Source organism: Bombina bombina, chromosome 1 (assembly GCF_027579735.1).
Source record: "Bombina bombina isolate aBomBom1 chromosome 1, aBomBom1.pri, whole genome shotgun sequence".
Classification (NCBI taxonomy): Eukaryota; Metazoa; Chordata; class Amphibia; order Anura; family Bombinatoridae; genus Bombina; species Bombina bombina.
Window position 1 is genome coordinate 973,102,949 of NC_069499.1, and position 10,571 is coordinate 973,113,519.

The window sequence follows — 10,571 nt, forward strand, 5'->3', positions numbered from 1 at the left end:
TTCGCACCAATATGTCGCAGCTCCGGCAACCGCTGCTACCGGCTGAAAAACAATGTTTTCTAACTTTTTATCCATGGGCTCCTTGAACGACCAACTATCCTCCAGAGGAATCATTCGCTTTGCGAATGTAGAGATAGCACCATCCACCTTAGGGCCATTCCCCCACAGCGCAAGCTGAGAGTCCGGGACAGGGAACAGTTTCTTAAAGGAAGAAGGGGAAAAGGAAGAACCTAATCTCTCCCATTCATTCTTGATAATATTAGCCATCGTAACAGGAACCGGGAAGGTCTGAGGTACCACCCTGTCCTCATATACTGTATCAAGCTTAGGAATCTAAGGCTCCTCCGGTAGTTTCGGTTCTGGAACCTCAAGAGTAGCAAACACCTGCCGCAGCAAAAAGCACACACTCTCCATCCTAAAACTAAAGTCAGGCTCCTCTGCAGACGGAGTTTTAGATGACATGGATTCAGACCCAGAAGGGACAGCCTCTGAAGAGAGGAGGCGTACTCATCAGCAGATAACCTTTCCGAGATATCCATAGGAGTATATGACTCCTGGGCCGGATCGCCACATTTTGCCCTACGCTTAGAAGATGTTGGTAAGGCACTAATCACCTTCGAGACCGCCGTTTGCAGTTGATCCACAAAATTGACGGCCAACGGATTTACCCCGGAGTGATAGACATGCCTTGGGGCGCTGCAGGTGTACTCTGAGATGAATGTAGGGGACACACCTCACAGGACAAGGAGCCCTCAGAGGTGGATGGCTCAGTAGTACTAGACATTCTCATCTTTCGATAAGCCGAGACCTTATCAAGGCAAGGGAAACATAGTTGAGCAGGTGGATCTACCGGAACCTCCTCACAATAAACACAGGTACTAAACTTAGTTAAAGAGGGAGTACCATCTAACGCATCAGTCCTTCATAGCTTGTGGCTTTGATACGGACTAGAATAAAATGTAAACTAAGGCACCTTTACAACCTCCAATGGCCGGGGCACTCACCACCTCCTAGGACCCAGACCCCATAAACCATTACGTCTCCTGCACCGTCAGCCGCGCAAATACTCCCGGGAGGAGAACTAAAGTTCACCCATTGCCAGAGCCTCATCTCGCAGCAATGACACAAACATTATGTATAAACCCCCCTGTTCAATAATCCCCTAACTAGGGATGTTAACCCTTGATTCTATAAAGATAAAAGGCATTACACTGTGACCCTGTCTGCATTGTCATTATGTGTATAAATATAAACGATCTTACCAGAATCAACGCCGTGGAACAGGAACACAGCCTCTCAAGTGTGACAGTGTAGTAGCATCGCTCCTGACATGGACTTGAGTGTAGGAAGCGGGCAGCGAAACTCGTCAATGCTGATTGCTTATGGAGCTGTTGATATGAGTCAGGATGGTTTCACAGAAAGACTCTCCCTGCATCTCCGGACTCTAACTTTCACCCAAGCTCTCACTGAGAGGACTACTTAAATCTCCAGTCCCATTTCGAAGAGTACTACCCTCCATAAGAGACTACTCCAAATCTTCCAACACTTCTATGCCAACCTCCTCTGACGAAAGGCAAAGAATGAGTGGGGGATGAGAAGTGGGGGAGGTATTTAAGCCTTTGACTGGGGTGTCTTTGCCTCCTCCTGGTGGCCAGGTTCTTATTTCCCACAAGTAATGAATGAAGCCGTGGACTTTCCTCCCCTTTAGATGGAAGCTATATCAGTAATGCAGTGTTTTTAATCTTTGTTGGGCAGCAAACTGCATTTGTCTTTTCTTTTGTGTCATTTTAGTAGCAATAATAAAGGTTACATTTTAATAATATATTCACTATTCTGTGCTTCACAGCATATTGTGCTCAGAGGCATTTTCTCCTATCCCACCCTGCTCTAGGGGTGTGTGTGTATTAAACAGAATTGCTATTTATGCCTATGCACACTACTTGTTCTAGCCCATAACAATTCTCAGACAAGGCTTTCAAGTAGTAATTATACAAATCCTAGAATTCCAGCTACTACTTTTTTGTTCAATTCTAAAGTTAATACCGGTGCAAATCCAGATATTAGAGTAGGGATCTTTTACAGGAATCAATCTAGCTACAAAAATACCCAAAGGGAACGAGCGGCAGCTTACTTCAGAATTTGGATCTTCACAAAGGATCCGAAAGCAAATCTAGTATATATTTCTAATACTCACCATTTATCGTCTTTTGTATAGTTAATGCATGTATAATAATAATAAATAATAAAAAAAAGCTTGATATCTACACCCACCAAAATATAAGACCAGATCAGCTAAGCAACAGTCCTTTGCAGCCTCTGACTAACTGATCCACTTTCCTTTTGTAGGGATGGTACAGTGATTGCTACTTTTAGGCATATTTTAATTCAGCAGGAAAAAAACTAAATGTATTCAATTTATTCTAAATGGAGACCAGATAACTTCACATCAAATACGTCCCATTAGGAAATAATAAATACATTCATTGAAAAAAGCCTGCCAAGCTAGCTTCAAGATAAAGTGGAGCAGTTTTGAGAGTTCCCACTAAACTGTTTAATAGTTTAGAGGGGGGCTATTTCTACAAATCTTACTTTAATTCCGTTTGATAGAAGAAAAAGAGAATGAAACAATGGCAATGCAAAATTTAATTTAGTGGACACAAGGAGAAATTGATTTAATGGTTTTCTTTTTTTATAAAAGCAGTAGATTTATTGCAGAGCTCTAATTGCAGCAGACAGAACATCACACTGTGCGTGGTTATGTCTTCTTTTGCTTCTTCTTTTCATTCTCTTCCTTTTCTTTCTCAATTTCAGCCACATACCTCTCGATTTCCTCTGGGGTAAGGATCTGCAATAGCCAAGCAAAATAACTGCAGACCAGAAACATTGTAGGTTGTGGTGAGAAAAACTAATCCCACTGCAAAATGCATACATATAAAACGTATAATTCTCTCTTTTGAAATCATGGTTATCTGTTACAGAGTAAATTTACTACACTACAGTGGTAGTGCAACATCACCAGGGATAAAATATAGTGGTAATTTAAATTTATAAGGACCATCTTGGAAAATTAAAACATACTTTAAAATTGCAGTGGACAAGGAAGACACAAAGAACGATACAAAAAATATATATAAATAGAAAAATATTCAAAATTTACAAGCCAGGGTAAAATGTCACAGATTTGCTGATTGTTAAATACACTCATGAAAAAAGAAAATTTATGCTTACCTGATAAATTAGTTTCTTTTTAGACACGATGAGTCCACAGATCATCTTCATTACTTATGGGATATTCACTTCCTGGTCAGCAGGAGGAGGCAAAGAGCACCACAGCAGAGCTGTTAAATAGCTCCTCCCTTCCCTCCCACTCCAGTCATTCAACCAAAGTTAGGAAGAGAAAGGAAAAGCCAAGGTGCAGAGGTGTCTGAAGTTTATAATAAATAACCTGTCTAAAAGAACAGGGCGGGCTGTGGACTCATGTCTAAAAAGAAACAAATTTATCAGGTAAGCATAAATTTTCTTTTCTTTTTAAAAGACACGATGAGTCCACGGATCATCTTCATTACTTATGGGATACAATACCCAAGCTAGAGGACACATGATACGGGAGGGACAAGACAGGAAACCTAAACGGAAGGCACCACTGCTTGAAGAACCTGTCTCCCAAAAACAGCCTCAGCCGAAGAAATATTTTGAAAAAGTATGAAGAGTTGCAGCTTTGCAAATCTGTTCCATGGAAGCTTCATTTTTGAATGCCCATGAGGAAGCAACAGCCCTAGTGGAATGAGCCGTAACCCTCTCAGGAGGCTGCTGTCCAGCAGTCTCATATGCAAAATGGATGATACTCCTCAGCCAAAAAGAAAGAGGTAGCCGTAGCTTTCGGACCTCTACGTTTCCCAGAGAAAACTACAAACAAAGAAGAAGACTGACGAAATCCCTTAGTCGCTTGTAAATAAAATTTTAAAGCACGAACAACGTCCAAATTGTGCAGAAGATGTTCTTTCTGAGAAGGAGGATTAGGACACAAAGAAGGAACAACAATTTCCTGATTAATGTTCCTGTCTGAAACAACCTTAGGAAAGAAACCTAGTACAGTACATAGAACTACCTTATCTGAATGGAAAATAAGGTAAGGCGAAGCGTGTTGCAACGCCGAGAGTTCAGACACTCTATGAGCTGAAGAAATAGCAACAAGAAACAAAACTTTCCAAGATAACTTAATATCTAAGGAATGTATAGGCTCAAACTGAGCCCCTTGAAGAACTTTGAGAACTAAATTTAAACTCCATGGAGGAGTAATTGATTTGAACACAGGCCTGATCCTAACCAGAGCCTGACAAAATGATTGTACATCTGGGACCTCTACCAGGCGTTTGTGTAACAAAACAGATAAGGCAGAGATTTGACCTTTTAGGGAACTTGTCGATAAACCCTTCTCCAAACCTTCTTGGCGTAAAGACAAAATTCTGGGAATCCCAACTCTACTCCACGAGTAGCCCTTGGATTCACACCAAGAGAGATATTTACGCCAAATCTTATGATAAATCTTTCTAATTACAGGCTTACGAGCCTGAATCATGGTCTCTATGACCGAGTCAGAAAAACCCCGCTTGGATAAAATGAAGCGTTCAATCTCCAAGCAGTCAGCTTCAGAGAAACTAGATTTGGGTGAAGGAAAGGTCCTTGAATTAGAAGGTCCTTCCTCAACGGAAGTCTCCAAGGTGGCAGAGATGACATGTCCACCAGATCTGCATACCAAATCCTGCGAGGCCAAGCAGGAGCAATGAGGATCACTGATGCCTTCTCCTGCTTGATTCGAGCAATGACCCGAGGAAGAAGCGCAAACGGAGGAAATAGGTATGCAAGGCTGAAGGACCAAGGAACCGCCAGAGCATCAGTTCCGCCTGGGGATCCCTGGACCTCGACCCGTATCTCGGGAGCTTGGCATTCTGACGAGACACCGTGAGATCTAACTCCGGCCGACGCCATTGGAGAATAAGGTTGGAGAACACTTCCGGATGGACTCCCCACTCCCCCGGATGGAAAGTCTGCCTGCTCAGAAAGTCCGCCTCCTAGTTGTCCGCCCCTGGGATGTGGATCGCTGACAGATAACAAGTATGGGTCTCCGGCCATCAGATTATCTTGGCTACCGCTGTCATCGCTAAGGAACTCCTCGTTCCTCCCGACGATTGATGTAGGCCACTGAAGTTATGTTGTCCGACTGAAATCTGATAAACTGGGCCGAGGCTGAGGCCAGAAGAGCATTGAAGATCGGTCTTAGTTCCAGTATGTTTATAGGAAGAACAGACTCCGCCTGAGTCCACACTTCCTGAGCATTTAGGGGACCCCAGACAGCTCCCCACCCGAGAAGGCTGGCACCCGTTGTCACAATCACCCAGGACGGTCTGCGAAAGCATGTTCTGTTCCCTGGGAAAAATGATCCAGAGACAACCACCATTGAAGTGAGTCCCTTGTCTCCTGTTCCAGGGTTATTTGAGGAGACAAGTCTGCATAATCTCCATTCCACTGCCTGAGCATGTTTAACTCCAGAGGTCTGAGGTGGAACCGAGCAAATGGGATGATGTCCATTGCCGCCACCATCAGTCCGATTACTTTCATGCACTGAGCCACTGACGGCCGAGGATTGGACTGAAGGGCTTGACAGGTATCTAGAATATTTGATTTCCTGACTTCTGTCAGAAAAATCCTCATAGATATAGAATCGATTAGAGTTCCCAAGAAAGTTACCCTCGTCTTCGGAATTAAACTCTTTTCCAGATTTACCTTTCACCCGTGTTCTCAAGAAGGATAGCACAACGTCGGTATGAGATCTTGCTGGGTGACAAGATGGTGCCTGGATTAGAATATCATCCAGATAAAGTGCCACCACAATGCCCCGTGGTCTTAGAACCGCCAGCAGAGACCCCAGAAACTTTGTGAAAATTCTGGGTGCCGTGGCCAGACCGAAAGGAAGAGCCACGAACTGAAAGCGTTTGTCCAGAAAGGCAAACCTCAGGAACTTGTGATCTCTGTGGATAGGAACATGTAGATATGCATTCTTTAAATCTACTGTCGTTATAAATTGACCCTCCTGGATCAATGGAAGAATGGTATGAATAATTTCCATCTTGAATGATGGAACTCTGAGAAACTTGTTCAGACTCTTAAAGGTCTAAGATAGGTCTGAAGGGTCCCTCCTTTTTGGGAACTACAAACAGGTTTGAATAAAAACCCTGCCCCTGAACTGGAATAATCACTCCAAGGGAAGAGAGGTCTCTTACACAATGTAAGAACGCCTCTTTTTTTTTTTTTAAATCTGGTTTGCAGATAATCTTGAAAGAAGAAATCTTCCTGGGGGTGGGTGGAATTTTTTAACTCCAGTTTGTATCCCTGAGACACTATTTATATTGCCCAGGGATCCTGAACGTCCCGAATCCAAGCCTGAACAAAGAAGGAAAGTCTGCCCCCTACTAGATCTGGTCCCGGATCGGGGGCATGCCCTTCATGCTGTTTTGGATTCAACAGCAGGCTTCTTGGATTGTTTACCTTTGTTCCAAGACTGGTTGGGTTTCCAAATAGGCTTAGATTGTTCTGGTTTAGAAGAAGAAGAGAAAGAATTTCCCTTGAAATTTCGAAAGGAACGAAAATTACTCTGTCGTCCTTTATGTTTGTTTCTATTATCCTGAGGAAGGAGATGACCCTTACCTCCTGTGATATCAGAGATAATTTCTGTCAGTCCAGGTCCAAACAAGGTTTTCCCCTTTTAAGGAATGGCTAGCAGCTTAGAGACTTAGAAGACACGTCCGCAGACCAAGGTTTTAACTATAAGGCTCTGCAGGCTAGGATAGAGAACCCCGAACTCTTAGCTGCCAATTTAGTAATTTGCAGAGAAGCATATGTAATAAAGGCATTAGCTAACTTCAGAGCTTTAATCCTATCTTGGATCTCCTCTAAGGAAGTCTCAGTCTTAAGAGACTCTGACAGAGCATCAAACCAATAAGCTGCTGCACTAGTGACAGTAGCAATGCATGCAGCCGGTTGCAATAGCAGACCCTGGTGAACATAAATCTTTAAGTAGACCCTCCAACTTATTGTCCATGGGATCTTTAAAAGCACAACTATCCTCAATGGGAATAGCAGTTCGCTTCTCTAAGGTGGAAATAGCCCCTTCCACCTTAGGAACCGTTTGCCAAGCTTCCCTGACAGCGTCAGCTATAGGAAACATCTTCTTGAAAATAGGAGATGGAGAGAAGGGGATACCGGGTCTCTCCTATTCCTTAGAAACAATCTCCAAAGCTCGCTTAGGAACTGGAAAAACATCTGAGTAAGAAGGAACGTCGAAATATCTGTCCAATTTACTCTATTTCGTCGGAGCAACCACTACTGTGGAATCACAGTAGTCTAAAGTAACCAAAACCTCCCTGAGCAACAGACAAGAGGTGTTCAAGTTTAAACCTGAAAGAGACAACTTATGAATCAGTCAAAGGCAATGAACTCTGAGTCTGAAATTTCGCCTTCCGACAGAACCTCTACACCCTCCATCTCAGTTCCCTGGGAGGGCACATCCGAGATTGCCACCATGGCATCAGAAACCTCACTGATAACATGGTTGTCTTTCCCCTTACGCTTGCCTTGCAACATAGGAAAAGCAGACAACGCATCAGAAATTGTGGAAGACATAAGCACAGCTATGTCCTTTAAGGTAACCCCAGCAGGAGCTGGAGCAGACGTACAGGGCACTGCTTGTGCGGGCGTTAAAGTTTGAGACGCTTGGGGAGAAAGCTGCGGCATACTCCGATTCTCGTCATTAGATTCCTGAGAAGCATCCGCTTTTGAAAATTTTTGTTCATTAAATATTTGTTCTCTGTAACTTAACGCCCTCTCAATACATGAGGGACAAAAAGGAATAGGAGGTTCCACATTGCCATCCAAACACATGGAGCAAGTAACATTTTGCACAGCTCCTATATCCATACTTAAAAAAAAAACGGCAATATAAACACAAAAAAAATATATATTTTTTTTTAACAAACTGTTACTGTCCCTTTAAAAATGAAAACTAAACGTTTTTAATGCAGGGAGAAAAAAAAAAAAAAAATGTTCCAAAAAGAAAGGCAAAATTTAGACAGATTACCTTAACTCAAATAATTTTGACTAAAACGATACTGTGACTTTAAATTTTAAACAAACTATTTTGCTGCTTTAAAGAGAAAAAAAAAACACGTATCCTCCGCTAAGAATCACAAAATTCACAAGTTCAGACATCTCTACGCCTCAGCAGCTCTGCTGAGGCGCCTACCTGCCTACTGGTCTCACTGCAATGTCCCAGCGGAGCAGAGGATAAGAATTCTTAGCGCTAAAAAAACGCTAGCTTTCAATTTTACTGCAAAACCATGTGGTTCTATTGCGACACGGATACTCCTTGTTTCTTTGAGAACGTCGCCCCACAGCCAAACCGGAACAGCTCCGTGTACCGGACAAACTGAACTGCACAGCGTAATATCAAGCGCGCAAAAACATAGCCCCGCCCATCATGGGCGTTATACTACACACAAACCGACCGGCTTCATTTTATGATAAATAAACCGATAGGGAAGGAAAAAGCTTAACACCCAGCCCCAGTGCCTGTACTTAAGCAGTCAGAAATATACTCTCTAAACATAGAGAGCCTGAGTCCCATCATAAAGAGCCCCATTTCTGAGCCCTATATGAGATAGTAGTAAAAACAAAGTTCCCACTTTCCTTTGAGTGTGTAAACCTTCCCAGAATAAAAAAGTCAGCACTTACCTTAATGCTGCCTGACAGCAGGACAGCCCAACAGGTTTAAGAGGTCCTCTCTCTCCTATGGCCCTGTGGAAAATGATAAGGCCTGAGTTAGACTTGCTTAGGCCATCAGGATAAGGGCAGCATAAATGTATGGGAGGCGCAGTGAGAATTATGTCCCACCAGTTCCCATTGCTTTATAAAGCCACCAAAAGCTCTACTGAAGAGACTGATATGGACTAAGGCTACACCCTAGTACAAATAGGGCTGTCAAAAATAATCGTCACACCGATGCATCACGATGCAGCAGTGAACGATTCTGCATCGATGCAGTGAAGGATCTTAATCGATTCCGGGTCAGTGACGTCATGGGCAGGGGATTCGGTATGTGAGGAAATGGGTCTTGTACTGTCAGTTTCCTGTTTTACTCATTGCTCCGTTTTTAAACTTCACTGTTGTTATGGAGCCACAATATAAGCCTTTCCAAGCCGCCGCCTCCTCCCCCTCCCCTGTATATCATTGCGTTTATTTTTTTACTGCAAGCAGCCATCGTTGGTGAAGGGAGGGCAAACTCACAGTACTTGCAATAAAAAAAAATAAACAAACTGACATACAGGGGAGGAGGCGGCTTGGAAAGGCTTATATTATATAAAGACAGGTGACATAGAACAGGCAACTCCCAGATAGGCACCATTAACCCCATACATGCCAGGCGAGTCTGACAGGGAACTCCTGTGATTCAGGACTTGCTGTGCACACTGCGCATATATCTGACCCAGAGAGCATTACCAATAGACCTCCTCTCACACACAAATGTTCCGGTCAGGAATTTTTATGACACCTATCCTAAAGAGCCGACAGCAGCCTCATGTAAACAGTGAATCTTTTCTTGTATTATAGATTCACTGTTTACTGTTGCGGTCTCTGCTGCATGTTTCCTCTCTGTCAGAACCCTAGCCCAAACGAGCATTTGAGGGTTGCTGTAAAACTTTTGACTTACTGTATCTAATAGCAACCCTCAAATGCTCGTTTGGGCTAGGGTTCTGACAGAGAGGAAACATGCAGCAGAGACCGCAACAGTAAACAGTGAATCTATAATACAAGAAAAGATTCACTGTTTACATGAGGCTGCTGTCGGCTCTTTAGGATAGGTGTCATAAAAATTCCTGACCGGAACATTTGTGTGTGAGAGGAGGTCTATTGGTAATGCTCTCTGGGTCAGGTTTCAGATGTCTGCATGTACTCCGTGAGAATGTTTGAGTGAGTACACTGCTGCTGGTTATATTTTCCTTTGTAAAATAAATCTACAGATACATTTCTGTGCATATTGTAGTATTATGTTTATAAGTGCTCTTCCATCTTACACAGTTGTTTAAAAGATTATTATTATTATTATTAATATATATATATATATATATATATATATATACACACACACACACACACACACACACACACATATATACATACATACACACACATACACATATATACATATATATACATACACACATATACACACACACACACACACACATACGCATAACAGGACACAAACTGAATACAGGGAAGTGAACTGATACCAATCTATCTTTTGCAAATAAATCTTTATATTATATTTTTTTAAACAAATTACTGTATTTAGTTTTGTGTGCAAACAAAAATACACCCTTCCACTACATCAACAGTTGGTAATAACACGAAGTAAAAGAAAAACATCTTTACCACAGTGTGGAAATATTTTCTACCCATGCAGGTCACTTACCTCATATGATTGAGGCAACACTAGTTTTCATACCTAAGCATAA

At 42.5% G+C, this 10,571-nt stretch overlaps 1 protein-coding gene across 1 annotated transcript in view; it reads right to left on the minus strand.

The window, feature by feature from the left end:
- Positions 1 to 2,625: 2,625 nt before the first annotated feature.
- PSMA7 (proteasome 20S subunit alpha 7) overlaps positions 2,626 to 10,571 on the minus strand; it is a 25,718-nt gene continuing 17,772 nt past the window's right edge. Inside the window, exon 7 of the mRNA XM_053706278.1 lies at positions 2,626 to 2,845. Within this exon, the coding sequence (XP_053562253.1) occupies positions 2,756 to 2,845 (90 nt within the window). The 3' untranslated portion in view covers positions 2,626 to 2,755. The remainder of the gene's footprint in view (positions 2,846 to 10,571) is intronic.